Genomic DNA, 25,341 nt, shown 5'->3' on the forward strand with positions numbered 1-25,341 from the left:
TTAAGACAAGGTCACCTGTAGATCAGGTTGACCTTGAACTGGCTGTGAAGCCAAGGATAATCTTGAACTCCTAATCCTGCCTCTACCTACCAAGTGGGATGATAGGTATGTTGCTAACACAGTTGGTGAAAAGCTAGGTTAATGATAGGAGATGAGGGTCTAGGTAACAATGTGATCAGAGCATGAGAGCTAGACTTGGAAGGGCAGGTGCTAAGTAATTAAGGGTCTTGTGTCATTATTGGGAGCTGGAAGGTTACGATACAAGGACTGAAGTAATGGGCTGGATGAAGGAGCGAATGAGCCTCTGTGACTGGGTGTAAGAAGTGGCAGGTGGGGGCCAGTACTGTACTTACCGCTTCTGCTTCCTGGAATGAGAAAGAGACAGAATTAGACGGTATCACAACCCCAGAGATAGTCAAGACGCATGCCAAGGAGCTCCTCCAGACACTCACTTCTCCTCTTCCCGCTTCTTCCGAAGAATGTCTCGTCTCCAGGCAGGCAGGCTGGCCAGCCAGGCCTCCTCCTCTTCCTCCTAAAACACAATCACACAGCTTCAGGACCAGCTTGACTTGAGATTTACAGGCCAGGGGCATGCACTTCCAACCCAGGGGGCATGGAGAATTCAGGGACAGCAGAATATAGATGTGTTTATAAGAAAAGACCTTTTTGGTGGCCTCCTATGGTGCAATCAGATAATGGTGCTTGGTGATGGCCTGCTCAAAAGGGGCCCTCTGCTCCCCAGTGACCCGACCAGTTTCCTAAAGGCAGAGCCAGATAGATCAGAAGTGCCAGGGAAGGAGCAGGAAAGTAGCTGGGTCCTGGTTTCCCACGAAGCAGGTGGCTAGACGGCCCCAAGCCTGCTTTCCAGAATCTCTAGGTGGATACAGACTTGTACCACACCCTGGGTCAGCTCAGGAAGATCCAGGCTGCTCTCAATCTCCTATGGAGGACCAGCTGGCCCATGCTTGCTCTTTTCTTAATGGGACAGGGAATGTTCCACTATGTGAGGCTATAATGACATGGGGAGAGGTGCACCAACAGCCCATAACAGAGTGCTTTATTCCTTGGATGTTACAGAAGAGAAAGGGCCTGTGCACATCACACACCACACAGAACACTGCAGGGTGGCCAAGCAGGTAGCTGTGAACTCCAGTGCAAAACCAGAGATGGACAGACAGAACTACACTGCCCTCAGGGGACCCAGAGTTCCTTAACTTCTGCTGCCTGGCTTCATAGAGAGCAACACCTGATGCCCTGTGACTAACCAGTCTCACAAATGCCTCACTTTCTCCCTCCTAGGGGACCTCAAAAGCCCCAGAGAAGCAAGAAGCAGGCTTTTTGAGAATCTGGTTCTTTCTGTCTGATTCTGGCCTCTAGATGTCAGACAGGCATCCAGGCACAAAACTAAACTCTAAATTTGCTGTCAGATGTCAAAGAGTTCTGCCTCCTTCTCCTTCCAAAAGGAGAAGCTCCGGTCAATATAGCGGCAAATGTCCTCGTTGCTGAATTCGCCCATCTCAGACACCAGCTCCAAGGGCTCTTCAACTGGGGGTTCTGAACTAGGCAGGTCTGAGGTTGGGGGAGGTGCAGCGGGAGGAGGCTGTGGTGCAGGGGCTGGGGCCTCTGAGTGCCCCTGTGGCAGGTCCTGGGTTTGAGCAGGAGCAGATTCTTCAGAGGGCTCCTCCTCTCTCTCCTCCTCCTCCTCTCTCTCCTCCTCCTCTCTCTCCTTGTCTTCCTCTTCCTCTCTCTCCTCCTCTCTCTTCTCTTTGTCTTCCTCCTCCTCCCTCTCCTCTTTCTTCTCCTCCTTTCTCTTCTCTTCTTCCAGTTTTTCCTCCTCTTCCCCTTCCTCTTTTTCCTCCTCCTCCTCCTCTTCCTCCTGGTCTTGTTCCTTCTCCTCTCCTTCTTCCTTCTCTTGGGCCTCTTCTGGAGTCGGCTCAGACTCGGGACTGTCTCCGAAGAACTGACGCCTGAGATCCTCAAAGCCATCGTCCCAGTCACGCGTTCCGGCCTCCACCTCCTCCAGCACTACTCGGTGGAACTGGCGGATAAGCTCCCACGGGTGGCTGCCCAGACGGTCGAACATCTCGTAGCACAGCAGGTGGCGGAATTTCCTTTCCTCCCGGCTCAGGCCCATCTCCAGCAGCTGAAAGTAGCCTAACATGAAGAGATCCAGGGTGAGACTGTCGTAGCTCCGCGGAGTGCCGCCTTCGAGTGGTGGCAGGAAGTGCTCGGGCCAGTACAGACCACGTGTCAGCTTCGAGCCGGGTGCCTGGCACGCTGGCACCTGCCTTAGCAGACTCCTCCAGTGGCCCAGCAGTTTGCCCACCACCTGTCGCTGCTTGAGCAGCTGCAGCAGCCGCTCTTCAGGGCCACGGTCCGAGTCCTCACCAGCTGGTTGCTGCTGGGCAGTGGCATCTGCTTCTGGGAGGGGACCGGCGCCGGAGGCCACTACCCGGGGCAGCAGTCTGCGCAGGCGCGCCTGGGCATGCCGCCCAGGTCCTTGGAAGGTCCACTTGCGCCAGTGCTCCAGGAAGAGGTAGACGATGCGCTCTTTGCGCATGTCGATGTAGTCCTGGACACCAGGCAGCTCGGTGGAGAGTGGCGGCCTGCTAGCTAGCTGTTCAGGCTCCGGAAAAGCTTCCTTCGGGTGCCACGGCTCCAGTGGGTCCAGGGTGTTGAGGGGTTCCTCTGCAGTCCACAGGCCGTTGGCGACAGACGCTCTCGGCTCACTGGAACCGACCGCCACGTAGTCCTCCTCGAGGATGGGCTCCCGGTCTAGGGTGCTAGCGGGCTGAGGGAGCTTGCGGCGCAGGCTCTGAGTGGGCGCTGCGCCTTGAGTGCGCAGTTCGTAAGCGGCACGGAGGTGCTGCACCGAGACGCCACATTCGAGGATCTCCCGTGCCACGGCCTCCCGGCACCAACTGAGCGAATGAGAGCGGCCCAAACAGAGTGGTCCAGGCCTCGAGGGTGCATCCGGCAGCGGCGCCAGCGGTTGGCCAGTGTCTGCAGCCAGCAGCTCTGCCAGTTGTGAGGGCCGGCCGCCCAGCGTGGCCAGCAGCGTGGCCATACTCTTGAGCAGCGTGGAGATCTTGCTGCACCAGGCAGGCAGGTTGGCTGCGCGGCCGTGCATGCGGCGTGGATCTACTGTGAAGCGTGGCGCAGACAGAGCAGCCGAGATCGGCAGCAGCTGCTCCAACTCCAGCTCTAGCTGCTCCAGGCGCGCCTCCAGTTTCTTTGCCTTGTGCAGCACTTGCAGGTTCTCAATTTGCTGTTCGATACGGAGGATGTCAGCCTCCGTCATGAGCTCGCCAAAGGGGCCCAGGATGGCGTTGTGCTCGCGGGAGTACCTCCAGCCTTCCGGGGGATAGCAGCAGGAGCTAGCAGCAGTCAGCTAAGGCGGGGAAGACAAGAGAGGGGAGGGGGGCGCGTCTCCCTCTGGCCCAGCTCCCGCAGCAGAGCCGGCGACCTTTTGCAAGTCCTGGGTGGTGTAATGGCTCCGCTGGGCCGCGTTTGCAGAGACCGGCAGTCTGGCTGGCGGGGAGATTGCATTGCTGCAAGGCTTCGGCTCCCGACTCAGAGCAGTGTTCACTTTGGTTGCTGGTAGAGGGCACTGGCTGGGGCTGCGGTGCTGCCTGAGGCAGGGAAGGCAGGCTTGCAGACCGGGTCTCCATGCCTGACTTGGTCGCTCATTACACCACCCAAAGATCATGCGAAAGGCGTTGAAGCTGAGAAGCACAGAGGCCCTCCCCTCCCCAATCCACAGCCTGCTATTTCCCAGCCACGTCCCAGCGTTCCTCTCAGATCACAGACCCTTTCTCAGGCTTCCTGCGGTCCAAGTTCTGCTTGTCTCAGTGGTCAATGTTTCACATGCCTAGATGAAAGGCCACCTCACTTTCCTCCCCCTCAGACTCTGGTCTTAAGCTAAAGTTACAGTCTCCTACCCCATAAAATGCATGGGACCCAGCTCCACCTCTAGGGCCAAGTCCATCTAGAGCCAGTACAGCTCACCTCCCACACAAGTATGATGGCCCCACTTCCTCCAATGACCTGCCCCCAGGCTTCCCATGCTCTGGGGCCTAGTCTCTTCCTGGCAGATAGCTGAATCTTTGTATCCTGACACACCAGCCGCCACACACACCAAACACCCAAAACATACCCACTCTGACTTCCAGACCAGCCCATTCTGCCTGCTTTCCTCCACATCCCACTCTTCTTAATCAGCTCTTGTGTGCCTCCTCCACCCATCACCTTGGGCTACTACATCACCCCTCAGCCCACAGCTGGCAACCAGTTGAGCGGCACCTCAGTCCCCTGGGCTCCTGACCACTCAGAGTATTATAAACCTTAGTTGTTTATTACCGCAGGTTCTCACACTCACACCATTATCTGTCAGGGACACTAAGTTGCTTGTTGACACTCACACACACCTCCACAGCCACCTTGGTAGCCGGCTTTGGTACATTCACCAGTGGTGAGCCCTATCAGAAGATACAATAGTGTGTGCCATACATGGATGGCACTCAGGGAACATTGGCTGGATGAATAAATGGTGACCATCAGTTAGTGATGACCAAATCATCTTACAGATACGGGGATTGAGGCTGAAACAAGTCTCAGTAGCTGCAGTTGGAGAGTACCAGGATAGAGTTCAGGTCAGTCTGGATGCAAAGCAAGCCTCTCTCGGCCACTCAGTATGGTCCACCAAGGAGCTTGTTAGAAATGCAGAATCTCAACCCTTGTCCCCAAAGCAGAATAAGCTCTTTAATAAGGTCCCAAGTGACTTGAAGGTACTTGAGAGTTTGGTAAACATTGACAGCTCCCTTCGAGGCACAGCTAACCGCGGGGAGATTGAGACCAGTATGTGTAGGGTATCCTATATTCCTGCTTCTCGCCAAGGGTCAAAACAGGTGGAGAGGCGGCAGGGGGGACAGGCTGGAGGCTTAGTGCAGACCCCAGGGCTTCCTAGGAAGCCCCACCCACCCACCTTCCTCCTCTGCTCCTCCTCCTCCTGCATCTTCTGCTGCAGCTTTCGGACCATCACCTGGCGCTTCCACTCTGGGATGGGCCGGCCCTGCTCATCGAGGGTGGGGATGAGGGCCTCCACATCCAGCTGCACTCCTGGTGCCGGGGTGGCGGGCGGCGCCGGCACTATGCTGCCATTGAGCAATGGCTGAGGCCCAGAGGCGGGTGGGGTGGGGCTCCGGGGCCGAGATGGCGCAGGTGAAGCCGAGGGCTGTGGTGATGGCTGCGGTGGCGGTGACGGTGACTCAGGCTGCCGGGAGAAGCAGTAGGGCTGAGCACCGGGCAGGCACTGGGAGCCGGGGCGGGGCACCCGTCCAGTGCCTACCTGGGAGGCTGGCTGCCCACTGCCTGAGAACACGGTGGTCAGCCCCTTGCTCTGTGGTGTCGGCTTCAGGCTCTTGCCTGCCTTTATCTCAGCCAGCAGCTCTGAGTTGTCACCCGTTGGGGACATCATGTTGAAAGATTTGGTGCCTGCCCACAGGAGAAGAGGTGCTTAGTTGGGGGTAGGTAGCATTCCCATTTCCCTCCTGCCCGTCCAAACCCCCTTTCCAAGCCAGATGGGTAGGGCCCACCTTTGGGCCAGAGGCGGCTCTCCAGATCCTGGGACACCTCAGATGGCTGTCAGGACACCCAAAGGTGGGCCATCAGCGCCCAGTCCATAGTGACCCCACCAGGTCTTACTCACTGGGCATACGGCCCCCACCTGGAGGCCCCTGGGAGTTCATGGTGGCTCTTGGGCCAGCCCTGGGGACTTGAGCGGATCTCTGCCCACCATCGACTGCCCAGCTCCAAAGCACTACCTGGCTAGCCACCCAACCTTTGTCCCAGGTTCCTGGCTCAGCCCCACTAGGGCGGAGTCTCCCTACGGCCCTCTCCCTTCATCAGCAAAGTCCAGTGACCCTTGGACTGAGCCGATTGGAGCCTCCGTGGCCATAAGACACAGGACCCTGGAGTGCCACCCAGCTGGACCCTCCCTGGCTCCACACCCACAGACAGACAGCAGACACACTGACTGCAAGCAGAGCATACATTTATGGCAAAGCACTGCGTGGCCCTGGGGGGACCTTGGAAGGAGGAGCTTACCGAGGACACAGGAGAGGGCGTGAAGGAAGAAGGGCCAGGCCAACAGCATGCAAATCCCTACACTGGGTTTGCATCACCAGCAGGGCTGGCGGAGGCGAATGAGTACTTGGGGAGAGCTGTCTTTGGTGCCCCAGATGGGGGCAGGACAAAGTGACACTAAAGGCCCTTGGGAGCCGGGGCTGGTGATCCAGAACACATCCCAAAGAGAAGGAAAGCATGCCACTGGCTCATTTACTTAAGCAGAACTGCAAGCCAGGCACCGGAAGCTGTGGTACCACAGGAGTTGGGGGTAACAGGTCCTCTCACAGGCCGGCCCCTAGCAAGCCCTTTCCTCAGTCCCAGGCCCTTTCTGCCTTACTTCTGGGCAAGCCGCCTCTCCCCCACCCCACGCCTCAGCCTCAGCCACGAGCCCGCAGCTACTCACTCTTCCTGTGTCTCAGGACTCTCACTTCTAGGAACCAAGAGGAGAGAATTGACAGTGCAGTTAGAGGAAGGGGGGCTGGGGTGAAACGGGGACAGAGAGGGCAGGGAGGGCAGGAGCGGGAGAGGGGAGGAGCTCTCCTGCCCTTGTGACCCTAGCTCAGGCCACTCTGGGGCCCCACGAGGGTGGTCCATCCAGTCCTCTAAGGGAGACCATCTTGGCATTGGAGCTGGCTGGGCAGCCAGAGTCTATTATTTTCCTTTTGTCCCTAGTACAGGCCGCAGAGGAAGGGAGTTGACTGTCACGCTGGGGACGGGCTGACCGCTTTCCAGGGGCTCAGCCAGGTGTGGGCATGCTACCACAGGCTCCAGAGGAGCTGCTCTCCTATTCTAGTCGGAGAAACGAAGCTTTGGGCTGGAACTACCGAGTACAGTTTCTACGCTGAGCCCTGCCTCCCTAGGACTGGAGAACCAGAACCTTCCAGGATCCCTGGAACAGTGTCCAGCAATCCTGGTCTCCAGCTTAACTTCTAAGTAAGGGTGCCAAGCCCAGTGGTGGAATGTATGCCTAGCACTCTTGAGGGGGACACTGGGTTGTCTTCCACGATCACCATCACCATGCACACACCAACCCCCAGGAAAGGAAAAACGATGTGTTGCTGGGTCATTGTCTTGGTCCCCCTAGCCAGACACAGCTGATCAGTGAGAGTCCTGTCATAGTCCCGAGAAAGGCTCAGGGCTGTGCTTAGCTTGAAGGAACAAGAGTTAGAGGTTGGGGAGTCCCGGGACTGAAGATACAGGGTACAGGAAGAAAAGAACCAGTAGGCTGCTCAGAAACACCAGCCACCAGAGCCGGGAGGCTCTCCCTAGCCAAAAAGTAGAAAGCCCAGAGAGGGCAGGGGCCTCGCCAAAAGCCACACTCAGCCCAGCCCTGCCTTGGGACAGAAGCAACTTAAAACTTTTCCCCCCTTATCATCAAAGGGTAGGGTCTGGAAAGAAGAACCGGGAAGGAGGAAGAAGGACCAGGCAAATCGCAGCTGGGGAGGGGGCGGTCTTTAGGTTTCCCTCCCCTTTACAGCTGGCGCCGCCCCCACCCCTCATCCCGCCCCTACTCACTGCCAGCCGACGACGATGAACGACGCTGCCCGCTGCCTGCGCCCGCGCCCTCGATGGGCAGAGGTGGGGCAGGTGGCGGCGAACTCAGGGCCTCGGGCAGTGGCGGCGGCGGCGGTGGTGGCGGCAGCTCCCTGGACGTCTTGGGGTCTGCTGAGCAGCCGTTATGCACGTGGTTCCCGGGGAGCAGCGCCGCCTGCGGGGGTGCAGAGGGGCCAGCGAGTGAGGAGCGTGCGACAGGGTCGGGGCCCGGATGGCCCGCGGATGCGGGCTGGTGAGCACGCACCTCCTCGCTGTGGGCCATGCCCGGGCGTGAGGCCAGCGGCTCCCCCGGGCAGTGGCCCAGCTGGCGGTAGTAGTCCCCCGTGCTGGGCTGTTTGCTGTACGAGCGCTGCTTGCGGTCGGAGTCCTGCCTGCGCAGTCCGATGTTGTGCCTGTGCGGCCCCGAGTCCTGCCTGCGCAGCCCCGAGTCCTGCCTGCGCAGCCCCGAGTCCTGCCTGCGCAGCCCCGTGTCCTGTCTGAGCAGCCCCGAGTCCTGCCTGAGCAGCCCCGAGTCCTGCCTGCGTAGCCCCGAGTCCTGCCTTCTCAGCCCCGAGTGGCCGTCGCGGGAGCTCGGCTGCGGGAAGACAGTGGCGGATGATGCACTTAGCCCGGATGCCCCTCGCGCCTCCCTTCCCACCCTTTGCCTGGGGGGCTCGCGGCCTGCAGTGGCGCAGCTGGCCGCGTCCCTGCCACCCCCCACCCCCCAGTTCTCCGTGCAGGATGGGGCGAGGGGCGTGGGGACCTTGGTGAAAGGGCGAAGGCTCGGCCGGCTCACAGGGAGGGGTCTGGGTTAGGGCCAAGGGCACAGGGGCTCCCACTGAGGCCAGAAGGGGCGGACCCAAGGGCGGGGTGGCCCAGCCTGGACGCCAGGGGGAGCCTGAGCTAGGACAGCTCCCACTTAGCCCGCCCCGAGGGCTCGGCTGCACCCTACTAGCTGCTCCACCAACCGCACGTGAGCGCTCAAGGCTCCTCGAACCCTCTCCGGCGGGGGTCTCGGCCTGGAGGGGGCCCTGTCTAGAGCTGGTATCCTGGAACGCTTCTGCTTATTCAGGGGACCCACAGTCTAGGGCTGCTCCTACCTGCGACTGTTCCGGTGGCCCCCGCTGTGCACCTGGCGGCGGGGGCGGCACGGACCCGACACCTGCGTTACCTGATCCTTCCTCTCAGGTTACAGCCCGGCCCGCACTCAGCCCGCCTATGAGCTCAGTCGGCCTGACATCACCCAGGGTCCGCCAATCCCAGGCTTAACCCCCCAGCAGGCGGGGATGTCACGGAGCCCCACTGCTCTACACCCGGTCCGCCCTCTGCCCCTCTCTCCCCACTTGCGGTCCTGAGTACCCTACCTTCATCCTCCTCGCTCCCAGTCATTAGCCAGGACCGCCAGAGGGCCTGACCTCGGGCAGTGAAACTGCTCAGTTTTGCCCCCACCTCCCACCCCAGCCCAGGTCGCGCCCCGGACCTTCCCCTCCCGCATCTGGAACCCATCGCTATCCATGTAAACGACACCACACCCGCGCCCAGGACTCAAGTTTCCAGGGTGGCCGGGTGGGCTCGGGTGACAAAGCCACTTCTCACTCGGTTGCTCCCTGTTAAGGCCTGCGCTGTGCGAGAGAGAAGAGGTGGCCAAAGACCAAATGACCAGGTCGGGGCTGTCCCCTGACCCAGTCCCAAGTTTATAAGTATCTGCAGTGTCCTCAGACCCTTCGCACCCCACTGGACCAGGTTCACGTGACAGGAAACACGACACGCCGGATTTGCTTTCTGGGTCAGCCAGCCCCTTCGGCACCCACTGCAGCCACCGAGGCGCACACCCCTCAACCCAGTTTTATCCGACAGTTTAGGCACCCACGCCTGAGGGGGCAAGGGACGTAACTGGCACACAAAGGGCCCTTTGTGGAGCCTATTAGCGCCTGCAGTTCTGCACGAACACATCGCAGAGGGGCTCGGGCATGGCATAATGCTGGCACTCAGGCCCGGGGGTGGGGAGCGGGCATGGTTTTGGGCAAGGCACATATGCTGCGCCAGGCTGCGAAAGTGGGCTGGCCTCAACCCCCTACAATCTCTGCCCAGCCTTATTTCATCTCCAGATGACAAGAGAGCCTTCTGGGAAGAGTTCGGTGCACCGGAAGGGAGCTGAAAGAGCGGTGGCAGTCCCTGTGAAGGTTGTGTCCCTCCCATGCCGCCTCCGCCCCATGGCCTTGCGACCCGGCTCACCTGTGCAAACTGATCACTCTGCTCCACCCTGGGGTGGCGAGCCTTGTGCTGAGGAGAGAATTGCAAGGTCTGGGCTCTGGCAAGACTTTATGGGTTTGCCACCCTACACCTGGCCACCTGTGGTCTCAGATTGTCCCCTCACCTCTCCCTCTGACCAGCTTCGGGCCTCCCTGCCACTATATCTGCCCCTCCCCTGCTCCCCAGCTTTAGCCGAAGTCCAAATGCCCTGGAGGTTCTAGCCCCTCACATTCACACCCCTTCTGGAGGATTCCCTTCGTCTCACATGCATGCCCCGCCCCCGCCCCCCCCCCCCCCCAGGTTATGAAGCAAGCCTTTTTACTGTGGTGGGAGGAGGCGCCAGCTTCAGCCTCTAATCCCCTAGCTAGCCAGCCAGGAGGTAGCAGAACTTTCTAGTGTTTGCTCAACTTCCTCACCCACCTTCTGGCCCTCACCTTCAAGTCAAACTCCCAGAACGACCCACCTGGAAGACACCTCATGTGTCGGGTTTTTTGTTTGTTTGTCTGTTTTCTTTTTTCTTTCTTTCTTTTTATGTTTATCTTTTGAGACAGGGGTTCTCTTGTAGCCCTGGCCGTGGCTGTCCTGGCTGTTCTAGCTGTCCTAAAACTCAGACATCCGCCTGCCTCTGCCTCCACAGTGCTGGAATTAAAGGCGTGCACCACCACCACCTGGCTCAAGTGTCATTCTCTACCCGAGCCCCACACTATAGTGTGCACAATATCTGCATGCTTTTTCTCTGCTAACTCCAGACAGCCCTGCCACTCTGTGCAAGACATGGCCCACGTAGCTCCTCACAAGGTCTATGTTCCTCTAGCCTCAACTCCTCAATAGGAGTGGTGGCTTGCTTGCCCCCCCCACCCCCCCCACCCCACCTGCAACCCCATCCACAATGTTCAGTCCTGAGCTCTCATGGACCTGGCTAGGACTTTCAGTTCTTGAACTTGCCCTGGACCCAGAAAGTCTCATTTGCGACCACAAGTCAACCAGGCCAGTTCTCCATTGGCCCATCAGCCTACCCCTACCGCTAGCCGACAGGGATCGCCCTCTACCTACCTCCTTCTTCAATGATTCCACTTCCACATGGCGAAGCTTGTTCTTAGTCTGCATGTAGATATTAGCTGCTTGTGGCCCCACAGGAGGCTTGGGGGCTGGATAGCCTGGTGGAGGTGGGGGCACCTGGGTGCCTGGGGGTGGTGGCGGAGGGAAGCTAGGTGGCGGCGGTAGTGCTGTGGGCTTCTCTGTCTTGCCCCGAGGCAAGCTCTTCTCTGGGTTCAGCATGTCCATGTAACTCTGTAAGTCTGCAGCTCTTGCACTGGGGAGCCCTGGGGGGGGGGGAGGGCGGGAGGGCAAGCAGGATGTACAAGTTTGTAAAATGTTCCCCAGATCCAAGGTATCCCAACACTTTGAACAGCTTATCCAGTGGCTAACAGGGGTCACTGCTTGGATGGCTCGCTGTGGCCACCACAGTGGGCAGGAAGGTGATATTCTCAGGTCATTTTAGGGAGTTTTGGGTTTCCTGGTCCTGTGGAGTAGGACCACCTGGCAGAGGCCAGGCAGGGCAGGAGTCTGCATGGGCTACACCCAGCCAGCTCTGCAGGTCACCACCTGGTGGTGGGAAGCAGACACTGCAGGTAGATGGACTTCCGTTCAGGGTGTGGTCAGTGTGTACACACACGCCTGTTTCTGAGGGCTTTTGTTATATGTGTATTTAACCCTGTCCCTCTGTGTTCTGTGCATCTGTGTTGGGCTGGGAGACCTTGTGTGTGGGTGTCCATGTCTGTTTGTATAACACAGGTGTATGGATGTATATTATCTGGATAAGTTTGTATGTGTGCTTGTGCATGCTTATCTGTATACTAGCACGTCTGTCCATATGTGCACCTTTGAGGCTGTAGCCTAGAACAGAAAGCAATGACTCATGTGTGGGGCACATGCGGACTTTGTGGCGGGGAGTATGTTGGGATGTACATGCTCGACTGTCCCCCTCCCCATGTTAAGGCGGTGAGTGACACAAACAGAGTGGCCCTGGGCTTGGCTCCTCTCCCTCCTCTTCCTCCCAGCCTGCTCACCTCGAGTAGAGTGCTGACCCTTGATGCTGGAATGGCTGGAAGAGCAGGAGTCATAGTTGGAGAGGGTGCTGGTGGGGGAGCCCAGGTCAAAGTTCAGTGGCTGGACCGACATGGTGGTGTTAGGCGAGGACATGCCCGAGTCAGGCTGCTTTGCCTCCAGGTCAGTGGACGGATCTCGGGACAGGACTCGGTGTTCCACGCTCTGAGGAGAAAGGAGGGAAGCTGTGGGGATAACCTCCACAGTCTCCAGAACAGGGGTCCCACCACAAGTCCTCCCTGAACAACCTGCCAAGTCACTTCCTTCTCTCTCCGCATGAGAGGGTCTGCATCTTCTCCAAATAAGCATCAACAGCAGACCCTCAACAGCGCCTCAGGCCGCAGAGAAACTCCCACCAGGCTCTCCCCCTGCTCAGGAAGGCGGGACCTGGGAAGGAGGACCTAGGCTGCAACCCCGTGGGATGCAGCCCTGCGGGATGCAGCCCTGCACCAGCCTCTCTGCTCTCATCAGTGGGCAGAAGGCTTGGGCTCCTATGCATCTGTGGGCAGAGGGCCCCAGGGGCTGCTACCACAGGAAGAAGGAGACTCAACCTCCACTGCCTGGCTGCAACCCCGTCTTAACTTGTTGACATGCCAGTTCCCTGCCCTAGGCCAGTCTATCTCCTGATGGGGGGAGGGGCTGGGCCCTAGATGGGATGGCCCAGCTGAGGCTGCCGACCCTCTCATTCTCCCTCCCACCAGCTGGGCCCCTGAGTGCTGGTCTGCCCCTCTCTGCTGGGGGCAGTTAGGGTGAGGGGCCGACTTACATTGCCCATATTCTGTCCCTGCTACCGGCAAGCCTGCTCCTCTGTTGCCTCCTGCCCAAAGCTACTCCTATCTGCCCCTCGCCCCTCCCTGCCTGAGAAGTGTCACAGGCCCCCTGGGAGAGGGAAGCAGGCTGGCACCAGGTAACGGCTCAGCCGGCACCCTCATTGGCCCTGTAATTAGTGTTTGCCTTTTCTGGGCCAGCTACCTCGGTGGCTTGGATCTGTCATTGCTGCTGCCGGGCCTGCCTGGGTGAGGGGACCAGATCCTGCTGCCTGCCTCATTCACTCCAAGGGCCCAGGCCCTGTTCCCTACCCTGTGAAGGAAAGGAGAGCCCCAGAAGATGACTTGGGGCAAACAACCAAAAGGTACTCTTTTCTTGACTAACACTAGTGGGCAGCGTAGCGACCCAGCCCTGACCTCTGTAGACCGCAGAAGGTAGGGTGGGACACTGGCTCACAGGTTTGCAGCCTGGAATCGTAGCTTTAATTCCCTGCCCCCACGCACTGGCTATGGGATCATGACTGTATTGTATACCAATAGTTTCTCCACCCGAGCCTCTCCATCTGTGAAGTGGGAATAATGGTATTTGCTCCATGGGGGGAGGGGCAAAGGTGTTGAAAGTTGGTGACAGGCATGGTGATGGTGCCCAGTAACATGCCTTAAGTGTAAAGTGCCAATAACATGGTAAAGGTGAGTTGGGGTCACACCTGTAAAGCACAGGGCAGAGAATCTACCAGAGTCAGACCTCAGCACTGGTGCTTGTGGGCAGGTGTAGCTGCAGCCTGGCAAGCTCACAGGGGTTGCAGCCTGAAAGCAGGCACTCAGCAGGAAGGAACTCACGCCTGGTACTGAGACCTCAGTGTCCACTCCTGCTCGTGCGCTCCAGTGATGGGGTACCCACAACCTCTTGCGTACTCTGGGAGGCCCTTGCTGGAAGTTCATCCCACAACCTTTCAGCCCTGATTGACACTTAGGCTCTGCTGTACTGTTCAAATCTCAACAGGGTCACCCCACACGCTAGCAGATAGAGCAGGGCCGTCTGCCTTCTCTCCTCCAGGCTTTATCTGGAAGCCTTACTCATGTCTGGGCTAGGCCCTGGAGATAGCATCCCTCTGAGGGGGGTTGTGAGACCTACGGTCTTCCTCCTCTACAGCCCCAAAGTAGGTATTGTAGCAGCTGGGGCAGGGCCCTGGACTTAGAGACGCCCACACCTGAGCCTGAATCCCCCTGGGTCATCTCATGGCTTTGTAAGCATGTAATAAAATAATTTACAAGAGTCACATTGTTTTTTGGTTATGAATTAACTACAAAGCGAGTAACTAGTCAAGAGGGGTGGCTCCTGCCAGGTGCCATGGTACATGGCTATAATCCTAGCTACTTAGGAGGCTGCAGCAGGAGGGTCAGAAAAAGGCAAATGGAAGAGACCCGAAGTGTAGCTAATGCTAGACCACTTACCTAGCACCCCCAAGGCCTTAGGTTCAACCCTCATCACCAAAGGAGGGGAGAAAAGAGGCAGCTCATTGTTGTGGGAATTTGCTCCACCAATGGCCTTGGGGTATCTGGCCTGATAGAGGCGTGGTTTTTTCTGGTACGTGACTGCTTAAAACTGAAGAGGGGGCATGTGCTTGCTCTCTCTTGGGGTGGTTGGAGACCAGACGACTGGTTCCATTGACCCCGGGGCAGATTGGAGGACCATGGCGGCTGTTCACTTTGTTCTGTATCCAAGAGTGCATTTTCTCCCCATTTTATTTTTTTATTTTTTATTTTTTATTTTTTTTTTAAGATTTATTTATTTATTATGTATACAGCATGTGTGCCTGCAGGCCAGAAGAGGGCACCAGATCTCGTTACAGATGGTTGTGAGCCACCATGTGGTTGCTGGGAATTGAACTCAGGACCTCTGGAAGAGCAATCAGTGCTCTTAACCTCTGAGCCATCTCTCCAGCCCCCTCTCCCCATTTTATATCTTAATAAATCCTTGATACCCTTTAACAGACTTTCGTAAATTTGCTTAACATCTCATAGCCAAGCCAGGATACTGGACTCCATCATGGGCATGTGACCTTCGGGTTTCCGGAGACTCAGTTTACCCATTTGTGAAATAGGACCACTACCACACCCTACAAGAGAGGGTCTGTAAGATTTAATCAACTAATACATGTAGGTGGATGAAAAATGAACTTGGCTGGGCCCAGTGGTCTGTCTCTGCCTGTCCTCATACCCCATGACAGTGGTTTTGAATTTCAGCTAGTGCCAAGCAGTGGGCAAGGAAAGTTACTCCTTGTACCACCTCAAGCAAGAAGCTTCATATCCTTGAACCTCAGCTTCCTTCTTGGTAAAAGGGGTAAGACACTTGGGGTTAGGTGGTGAGACGGAGTAACTCCACACCACTACTGCTGGGTCATACCAGGGTGTGCACGGTACGCAGGTAGCGGGAGCAGTGGGTGTGGCCATTGAAATCAGACAGGTCGGCAGCTGTGTACCCATCATGGTCCCGGACATCCAGCCCCGCGCCATTCACCACGAGGATCTGGCAGCACTGCAAGGGGAGAGCAGGGAAGGAGACCCGGTTGAGAGCTGGGTCCCTCCACCTCCTGCACTACAGAGGGGTTGCGAAGAGAGCGCGCGGCCGCCAGAGGGCGCCCGCGCCCCAGCACCTGGCCCCGCCCCGACCACGCCCTCCACCCACTTTCGACCCCACCCCTCTCGGGCCGCCCTGACCTCGAGTTCCCCGTTCTCAGCAGCGTCATGTAGCGGGGTCCCGCCCCACAGGTCCTGCGAGATCTCTGCACCGTGCAGCAGAAGCCAGCTAAGCACTTTGGTGTGGCCGCGACTGGCAGCAAAGTGCATGGCCGTGGCGCCGTCGTGGTCCTGCTCTGACAAGCTCAGGCCTGCAAAGCTCACCTGGTAGGGGGCGGGGCAGAGGGCGGGGCTTGCGCTAGGCCCCTCCTGACCCCGCCCACTCCCAGCGCCGTTCCGCTCTGTCCCCAGCTCACCAGCCACACCAGGACTGAGTTGTGACCCATCTGCGCAGCGGCATGCAGAGGGGTCATGCCGTCTTGTGCGCGCACGTGCGGATCTGCGTTGCACTCCTGCACAAGGTACTTCGTCATCTCCAGGTGGCCCTCCTGGCAAGCCAGGTACAGGGGTGTGGCACCGTTGTTGGTCTGGGCATTCAATCCCCTGCGAAGAGGCAACACCCACCATGTGCTCTGGATGCCCACTGCACTGTCACCAAAGCCTCCTTCCCTAGGCTGGCTCTCCAGAATGCTGAACGAGTGGCCTGGAGAGGCTGTGTCGCACGTTGTCCTTCAGAGTCCCTCTCCACTTTCCGCCTCCTCTTGCCTACACAACTTTTCTTTTCTTTTTCTTTTTTTTTGGTTTTTCGAGACAGGGTTTCTCTGTGTAGCTTTGCGCCTTTCCTGGAACTCGCTTTGTAGCCCAGGCTGGCCTTGAACTCACAAAGATCCGTCTGCCTCTCACAACTTTTCTATATTGTGCCTAAGCCTACTGCTTTTTTTTTTTTTTTTTTTTTTGGACAAGGTCTTGCTACATAGCCTTGGCTGTCCATCACTATGTAGCCCAGGCTGGCCTCTAACTTGCCTCTGACTTTTGAGTGTTGGAATGAAAGGCGTGCACCACCATGCCCAGCTAAGATGATTTTAAGTTATATTTATTATTTGTCTTATATTTATCTTTATTATTACTTATCAAATATTTATTGATTTTCTTTTTTCCCTTTTATGAAAATGACTCTTTTCTCATACGTTATATTTACTTTTGTGTGTATATACGTGGCAGGCATGGCCACAAGGCAGTCAGAGGGCAGCTTTTGGGAGTCAGCTGGCTTTCTTTCAACCATGTTGCTCCTGGGGATGGCACTTAGGTCATCGGGCTTAGCCACAAACACAGCAAACATCTGTACCCTTGATCCATCTCACAAGCTTACACACCTGCCTCTTAGGCGGTGTCTATAAGGACATGATTGCCTGGTTTCTCCTACCTTTTCAGCCGCAGCAGCTGTCACCAGTGCCTCCACACTTGCTGTCTGAATTCTGTACCTTTCTCAGGTGCCTCCCCATTTGGACTGCCCACTCTTTCCTCCTTACAACTCATCCTTCCTTCCTGAAGCCTGCCTGTCCTTTCTCCCTGTACCCTCTGGAGGCCCCTTCCTACCTTGGGCCAGTTCCTTTGGTGGCCTGGCTTATTTGGTTAGCTGTAGCTGCTGCTGGCCGTGCCTCCCCCAGGAAACCAACTTCCTAGAAGGCAGGACTGGAGGTTTCCAAGTAAAATGCAGTAGTGCCCAGTTAACCCCAAACTTCAGATGGACATTAGTATTCTAGCATCTGCCAAGTACTGCATCCTGGGTTTCACTGTGAATGGTGTTTTAATTATGTTTATGTATCTGTGTGTGGGTTTGTGTATATGAATATAGGTGCCTGCAGAAGTCAGAGGTGCAAGATTTCCATATGGCTGGGACTGCAGATGGTTTCAGAACTCAAATTTGGGTCCTCTGCAAGAGCAGCAGGCACCAGAGAGCTCTCTCTCCAGTTCCTTGAGTTTTGGCGTTAATCTGGCAGCCTTACATTCACTATATTCTGGACACTTACCTGGGAGTATGATACTAGCAGATAAGTCTATCTTTCTTTTTAATTAATTAACTAATTTTTAGGGTTTTTTGTGTGTTTTTTTTTTTTTTTTTTTTTTTTTGAAGCAGGGTTTCTCTGTGTATACCTGGCTGTCCTAGAACTTGCTCTGTAGACCAGATTGGCCTCAGACTCAGAGATCCACCTGCCTTTGCCTTCTGAGTGCTGGGGTTAAAGGAGAGCACCAGCATGCCTAGATCTTTTTAGTGTTTTGAAATATTTATTTATTTTATGTATATGAATGTTTTGCCTATATTTCTGTGTGTAAACCACAGGGGTCAAAACAGGGCACCAGATTCTCTGACACTGAAGTTACAGATGGTTGTGAGCCTCCTTATGAATGCAAAGAATAAAATTTGGGTCCTCTGCAAGGTCAGCCAATGCTCTTAACCACTGAGCCATCTCTCCAGCCCAGGCAAGTGTTTGTTTTTTTCTTTTTTCTTTCTTTTTTTTTTTTTTTTTTTTTTTAGGTTTTTCGAGACAGGGTTTCTCTGTGTAGTTTTGTGCCTTTCCTGGGACTCACTTGGTAGACCAGGCTGGCCTCGAACTCACAGAGATCCGCCTGGCTCTGCCTCCCGAGTGCTGGGATTAAAGGCGTACGCCACCACCGCCCGGCAAGGCAAGTATTTCTTAAGCCCTGTTGTTATCCCTACTTTGCAGAAGGTTAACGGGGCTAGGGCATTCTTTCACACGTCACACAGCTGGTAAATATGATGGGATCACAAATCCATCTGTGGGATGCAGTGCCTGTGGGATGTGACCCACGGGAGACACATGGACAGTGGTGCAAAGTGGAAAGAACAGGTGGAACCCGTGTCCCAGTGGTTTCCCTTATGGTCTAGCTTTTGATTATTACCACCCCTTGTCCTTGCTTCCCCAGCCCGGCAGTTTCCTAACTGGGTAACAGGGATCCAGCCTCACAGGTGAGAGGCATGCAATTAAAGGATTTGGCCACTAGGCTGATAATGGGCGTGGGCTGCCCAGGGTGCAGTTACCAGGAATGGACACTGGGTGGAGCCACAAGCTACTCCAGAACCATCACCTGTCCATTCAAGTCTACAAACTCAAGCTGGGCAGGGGTGGGGAGTGGGGTGTCCATCCTGTTACTCTCCAGTCTTTCATATTCCCACTCAAATTATTCTTCCTAGCTAAACATCCACAATATCAGTCAGACCCATCAAACCCCTCACTCATTCGTCCAGTGGCCTGCATGTCCCTCCTCCAGATAGATCTGTCCATGCACCAGCCACCTCTGTCACTGCAACATAATTTAGGTCCCTATTCCTACCCAGACAAGCATGTCTTCCCCTCCTTAAGTACAGCCCTCTCAGCAGCCCTGACCCTGGAGCCTCTCTGCTCAAGTTGTACGCATCCCTCACTTAGTTCCCATTCCCCGTCTCTCCCGACTCCTTGTGCAGACCTCCTTCTCCCATCCGACACAAAGCTGACACTTGTTGGATCTGGCCCTTAGATGTCTTGGGGGGAAATGGTGGTACACCTGGTTGTCCTTCAGAATGTCACTCACGTCAAGAGCAAAGCAAAGGCTGGGGGTGTAGCTCAGTATTACAATGCCTGTGTAATGCTCTGGGTTAGAGCCTCAGCAATACACACAAGTATCCTGGCACACTCCTATCATCCCAACACTTGGAAGGCTGAGACAGGAGGATCACTGAGAATCTGGACTATATAGTAAGACCCTGTATCTAAAAACCTAAAATAAAATGAAATGGGAAAAAATTTAAAAGTACGTCCTGCCTACACAGAGCAGGGCAGGCAAAAGCCCCAGCCATCTGCCCCACACCTCTTCTTAGAACCCTGCTGGCTCATGGCCCCAGCCTGCAATCCCAGTGCCAACGTCGCCCCCACACACTGGTGTGTTGGGAACAGCCTGCTAAATATTTCATGACCGACACTCAGCAGCTTGAATTATTCACCCAGTAACCAAGGCACAGTGAGTTCTGGGGTCCTGGGGATTGGAGGCCGGAGGGGGCGACCCCAGGGCCTGCTGAGTTCTCAGGGTGGGGCAAGGCAGTTTACCCAACAAAGAAAGCCAGAGCCATTGTGCTTCGCCTTTCCAGCATCTCCCGGTTGGCGGGAGCCACCATCCAGGGGCATCCAGCCACCTAGAAGGAACTGGGCAGCAGAGGGCAGTGGTGCCCACCTCCCATCAGCCACCAGCTGCCACTCCCCACTCCCAGCAGAGCCTTGTCACACAGTAAAGGCCCCATTATTAGTAGCATGTCAACCTCTGTCCTCAGGACTCCTACTGAGGAGTGAGAGGCCCAGGGCCTGGGGTAAGTCTGCTGACGGGCCATGAGAAGGGGGCAGTCAGCTGTCTTCATGCTTGGCATGGTGGTAAGAGGAAGTCCAGGCTCCCTCAGACTCACTGGATAAGCATAAGGAACAAAATAAAACTCCTGGGGCTGGCTGGACGAATGGACAATTAACAATAACAAGAAGAATGGGGTAGGTGTCGTGGCGCATGCCTTTAACCTAAACACTTGGGAGGCAGGGGCAGGCGGGTCTCTGTGAGTTTGAGGTTAGCCTGGTCTACAGAGCAAGTTCCAGGACAGCCAGAGCTACATAGACCCTGTCTTACTTTAAAAAGGGTGATGGCCGACTGATAACAGCTACTTTTAACTGAATGGTTCCTCACTCCAAGTGCACTGACTGGCCAGTTTCACACCCTCTCCCATCCAGTCCTTGCTGTGGTCCCAGGGGTGAATGTTAGCACCCTTCTCCTTTCTCAAATGAGGGAACTGAGGCAGAGAGGGCTAAGATAATTTGATATAAAATAGACAAAGCTGTGAGGTGAACCTGAGTCCGACACAGAGAGGGGGAGAGAGCGCTGTGTCCACACCTTTCTTGTCTGTCTGTCAGCCCCCCTCCCTCTGAACAGACCTCTGCCCTTCTCTCAGGAACCCTTTGCCAGTGGGCTGAGGCGTGCAGGGGCCTGAAGACATGACAAGGGCTGAGAAGGACCAGGTGTAAATCCCACCTCCCTCAAGTCGGGTCCCAGTGTCCCTTCATGTCTGAATTCTCAAACCTGGGGTTGGGATGTCTCTTCTGTCCTGGGAGGATGAGCCAGGACCAGGGTCTTGCCAAGCATGTGTCAGGCTAGAGGTCATGTCTGCTGTGTGTGTGTCGGGGACCCTGACCAAAGGAGACAAAAGGATCTCAGGAGACCTCCAGACGACTCTTGCCTGGCTTTTCTCCAGCCTGCAGTTTCTGTATGTCCCCAGTCTCCACTCAGCACTTCACTCCAGTCACTGTGTGAGGTCCCAGCACAGGGTCCTCCGCCCTCCCCAGCCTCAGTTTCCTCTGTGGTAAGTAGGCTGCCCAGCCCTTTCACAGGCTTCTGTGAGTCAACATTAAAGCAGCTTGTGAAGTGGAAAGTGTCCCCTGGGGGGGGGGGGCGGTGCTGGGCCTCCCAGCATCCCCCGGTCCAGTCACAGTCTCAAGTTCAGTTACTACCCAGTGGTCTTCTTCATCCACACCTGACTGGCTGAGCACTGCTCACCAGGGGACCCTTCCCAGCACCTGCTCCTTTGTCCCCATTCGTTTGGGCACAGGACGGGCTTTCAGAACTCTACATGTTCCCAGCCCACGTGTCAGTCATGTTGGTAAAGGACAACCTCTCCCTTCTGTCTCTCCTGAGACAGGGTTTCATGCAGTCCAGGCTGACCTAGAACTCACTATCTAGATGGCTCTTGAACTTTTGATTCTCCTGCCTCTACCTTCTGAGTTCTGGGGTCACAGGCCTGCACCACCACTCAGTTTATAAGATGCTGGGGTTGGAACTCAGTGCTTCATGCATGCTGAGCATGGACTCTACCACTGAGCCTCAACGAACCATACCCTTGTTTTTTGTTTAAAGATTTATTATTTTTATTTTATGTGTATGTGGGAGGCCCTGAACATTGGTTTGTGCACCACATGCATGCACGTACCCACAGAGGGCAGAAGAGGGCGTCAGATACCCTGAAACTGGAATTACAGGTGTTGTGAGCTACCATGTGGGTGCTGGGAACTGAACGCAGGTCCTCTGCAAGAGCAGTCAGTGCTCCTAACCACTGAGCCACCTCTCCAGCCCTGCTGTCCTCCTTCTGGACCCTGAACTCTGGATCTGAAAAACCCTGTTCCAAGACCCCCTGCTGGTGTGGGGTGCCATAGCAATGACAGAGATCATAAATAGTTTGTAGTCTTCGTCCTGGGGGAAAATGTGCTGTGAACAAACAGTGATTGTACGGAAGACGCTCTGTTGGAAAAAGGGATGCAGTCTATTTCTGAGGGGTTCTTAGAATCTGTTCACGTCTATACCAGCGTACAGCTAACGCTGCCACAAAGAACAAGGAGTGATCTGTGTTCCCGGCATCAGTCTATGGTCAGAGGGCAACAGTCCTTACTGTCCTGCTGCCAATAACGTCTGCCCTAAGGGAGTTTGGGAAGGGGCCACATACACAAGCTCCCTGTCAATCATTTCCTGTTTATGCTTGGCCTAGGGGTTGGGGAGATCACAGCATTGTTTTAAGGAAGGTTCTAGGCCAGTTCACTGGCCTCCCAGTCCAGCAGCAAGCCTGACTTACTTTCAATGTCAAGTTAACTGCGTTTAGAACCACCTAGGACACACCTCCGGGTGAGTTTGTAAGGACAGCTCCTGAGAGGAAGACCCACCCGATGTGTGGGAAGTGATCCCACGGCTTGGGGTCTTGGACTGTTTGAAACGGGAAGAAAGCAAGGAGCTGGCTGCACACCCACTGGACTCTTCTGCTTCCTGACTGTGGACATGATGTCACCTCAGGTTCATACTGACTGCCCCTGCCCCGCCCGATAATGAGCCATATGTCCCCTCTTACACTATGAGTCAGCAGATCCTTCTGGAAGTGACTTTTGTCCAGTATTTTGTCACAGCAGCGGAAACAGTGCACACACCCGTGACATTTCCAGCACGCGCTTGCGTCTCTCCCAACCTCTGCTTGACTCTCAACTCATTTGCTGTGCCCCAGCCATGGCCACGCCCTCACGGTGAGCTTTGTGAAGATGACTACTCCATCAGAGAGGCCTTTCCTGGCCCCCTCAACTTAAAGGACCCCTCATGACTTCCTACCAGACAACCCCGTTTTACTGCATAGCATTTATCACTTGTGTTCTCTTGTTCTTTTGTTTAGTTCATTTTGTGCACACACGTGTGTATGCCGGAGCGGCTACGTGCTGTCCCCTGGGACAGACAGCCTGCACAGCAATACACCAGGAGTAGAAGAGTGTTCACCTCAGTTGGGGGGGGTGCTCTCAACCTACCCCTTCTTTGCTGTTTCTCCCAAGCTGGAGAACCGTACCCCCAATGCTGGTGAGCTGGGCAAAGAATTCAGACCTATTTGTTGAGTGACTAAGTGTGTAAGTGAGAAGAGGCAGACGGGCCAGGAGCTCTGTGCCCACCATGGCCTCAGCCTCTCGGTAGATTGGGTCCATTTGCCAAATGGGCACAGGAAGATGCAAAAAGGGAGTTCCATCTAAGGTCACAGAACTGCCATCAGACATAGATGGATTCCAGACCCCTCATCAATCAACAAACAAAGGTCCACTGCCTGGCAGACACGAGGCACAGAGCAAGGAAGATAAAGCCTGTAGCTTCATTAGTCATGGGGTCCAACAGTAAGAAAACACACAGAGACATGCAGAAGGCTATGTCCACAGATGATAAGGGCCCAGGAGTCTGAGAGGAAGACCCCAGAGCCCTCCCCTTCTCCAGTCTCAAAGCTCAAAGTCAGGGTTGAGCCCAGAGCTCCCCTGCAGCAGTCTAGGCCCCAGAACAACCTAAGGCAGACTTGGCAAAGGCATTTGGGATGGGGACTCTTGGACTCAAGAACCCAGTTAAGCGCACCCCCCCACCCCCCCCCACCCCCCCGCACAGCGGTGGTGGTGCACACCTTTAATCCCAGCACTTGAGAGGCAGATGTCTGTGAGTTCAAGGCCAGCATGTTCTACAAAGCGAGTTCCAGGACAGCCAGTGCTGTTACACAGAGAAACCCTGTCTCAAAAAAACAAAAAGCTTAGAAGCAAAGAGGTCTGCTAGCTCGTTGATCCTTTTCAGTTGCCCCAAATGGGGGATGCAGACACCATAGTTACTGTGAGTTATTTGTTTCTGTCTAGGACTGTCAGCTCATCTGTCTCCAGGACTCCCAGATTAGGGGTCCCTTTTTTGCAGGGTACTTAGAAGAAAGCCCCCCCCTCCCCCCCGCTCAGAGTGCGAGGGAGGTGTTCTGCAGCAAGTTCTGTTTTTGGAAAGATTCAGTCCAATGAGCTGGTGTAGACAGAGAAGAGGAACGAGTACTGTGTGTTCCTGTGACCTCAAGCCCTTTGCAGTGCCCTGAGGCAGAGACCTGCATTAGCAGGGCCCTGCCCAAAGCTGCCCAGACCTCCAGCTCCCCTGCACCTTGTCAGCACCATGGCCCATGGTTACCCACAGCCTCCCTGGGCAGGATCGAGTTTCCCACGGATGGCACTCTTCCTCCCTCACCAACGCACCAGAGAGAGCTGAGCCCTTGTGAATAATTCACAGTGCTTCACAGCGGGCCTGGGAGGCTCAGGAGAGCATGGAGCCACAGCTTCAGAGCTAGGCTCTGGGGTCCTCTGATTGGATCCTGTGGCCCCAGAGAATCCTGCTCTCAAGGCCAGAGGTTACATGGGCACACCAGCCCCTGGTCCCAATTTCTAGTCCCCCCTCCTGCTTGAGCTCAGCCTGGCATCCGTTCAAAGGTGACTTCTTATCACCCTGGACACAAACCATGGCAGGGATCGGAGGCCAGGCCCTCTGTCTAACTCCCTGAGATTCACGGTGAATCCTGGTGGTCTCTCAGCTCCTCAATGAGGTCATTTAGCACAGAGTCAGCACCAGGTTCCGATTTTACTCAGCACCTGGGAGGGTCAGGGTCTCCAAGGGCTGGAACTCACAAGCATGCTGCATGGCAGAGCTGGGTCTTCCTTCATGGGGATCTCAGGCTTGTCGTTAGTGGGGCTTTTCTCTAAGGTGGGTTAAGGGGCTAGCAGTTCTCATTGGAACCTGCAGAGCAGGCTTGGAAGCCTGTCTGTTTATAGTGCTGCCAGCAGCCTGGACCTCTAGGTACACTGTGTCTGGAGGAGAGGCTGGTGAGAGCAAGCAAGCATCCGTGCTATGTACATAACCTGTCATCTTAGAACTCGGTGTCCTGTGCTCAGAGTGAGGGAGAGGGACACATCAGAACCACAGCCTTGGGGCTGAGGACATGCCACAGGTGTGGCCAGGCCCTAGTCTGAAGGGTCTAAGAGGAGTCTGGGCCATCGCTTCCTAGGGCTGCTGATGGTAGCAGGTCAGACCCCACACTCCAAGGTCTCTGAGGCCCCTGACTTGGATATGACCTCAGCCCTGCTTGCTGAGTCAAAGCCTTCACACCTCAGGGGCCACCAAATGGCCATGCAGAGAAGCCACCCCAGCAAAGTTCCTGCTGGCTCACCCACCCAGTGACAGACAGGGAAACCCTTGCCAGAAGCCAAACAGGCTCAGCCTGCCTGTCCAGAGCCAAGGAGACAACTGCTGCCTGGCCTTCTTGGTCTGAGAGCCATCTTGTGTCCACACCAGTGTCCGCCCTATGCCTGTGGCCAGCCTGCTCCCTGGTGGAGAGTGGCCATGAAGAAACCTCAGAAATGGATCAGTGCTGGATCCAAACCCTGTCACCTTGCAGATGTCTTCCTCCTGAGGCGGGGCACACATACTTAGACAGAAACTGATCAGAACCCTCACCCTCAGGTCCTGGTGGCTGCTCACATCCTACATCTTTAGGAAGAATCCACGTCCATTTCCTGAGGCCCCTGTCCTCACCCCAGACTCTCATGTGTCACTCTGCTCTGCTGAGTCTTTTTCCCACATGCCCCCA

The 25,341-nt window shown here is 55.8% G+C and overlaps 1 protein-coding gene across 1 annotated transcript in view; it reads right to left on the minus strand.

The window, feature by feature from the left end:
- Positions 1 to 25,341, minus strand: part of Espn (espin) — a 32,541-nt gene that overhangs the window by 2,542 nt on the left and 4,658 nt on the right. Inside the window, exons 3-15 of the mRNA XM_059255463.1 lie at positions 15,782 to 15,968; positions 15,507 to 15,689; positions 15,193 to 15,324; positions 11,982 to 12,183; positions 10,966 to 11,234; positions 9,895 to 9,936; positions 7,925 to 8,254; positions 7,642 to 7,834; positions 6,530 to 6,556; positions 5,348 to 5,493; positions 4,985 to 5,272; positions 453 to 532; positions 354 to 365 (exon numbers count right to left, since the gene is read on the minus strand). Coding sequence (XP_059111446.1) covers positions 354 to 365; positions 453 to 532; positions 4,985 to 5,272; positions 5,348 to 5,493; positions 6,530 to 6,556; positions 7,642 to 7,834; positions 7,925 to 8,254; positions 9,895 to 9,936; positions 10,966 to 11,234; positions 11,982 to 12,183; positions 15,193 to 15,324; positions 15,507 to 15,689; positions 15,782 to 15,968 — 2,091 coding nt within the window. The remainder of the gene's footprint in view (positions 1 to 353; positions 366 to 452; positions 533 to 4,984; positions 5,273 to 5,347; positions 5,494 to 6,529; positions 6,557 to 7,641; positions 7,835 to 7,924; positions 8,255 to 9,894; positions 9,937 to 10,965; positions 11,235 to 11,981; positions 12,184 to 15,192; positions 15,325 to 15,506; positions 15,690 to 15,781; positions 15,969 to 25,341) is intronic.

The sequence above is a fragment of the Peromyscus eremicus genome, chromosome 2, assembly GCF_949786415.1.
Source record: "Peromyscus eremicus chromosome 2, PerEre_H2_v1, whole genome shotgun sequence".
Lineage (NCBI taxonomy): Eukaryota > Metazoa > Chordata > Mammalia > Rodentia > Cricetidae > Peromyscus > Peromyscus eremicus.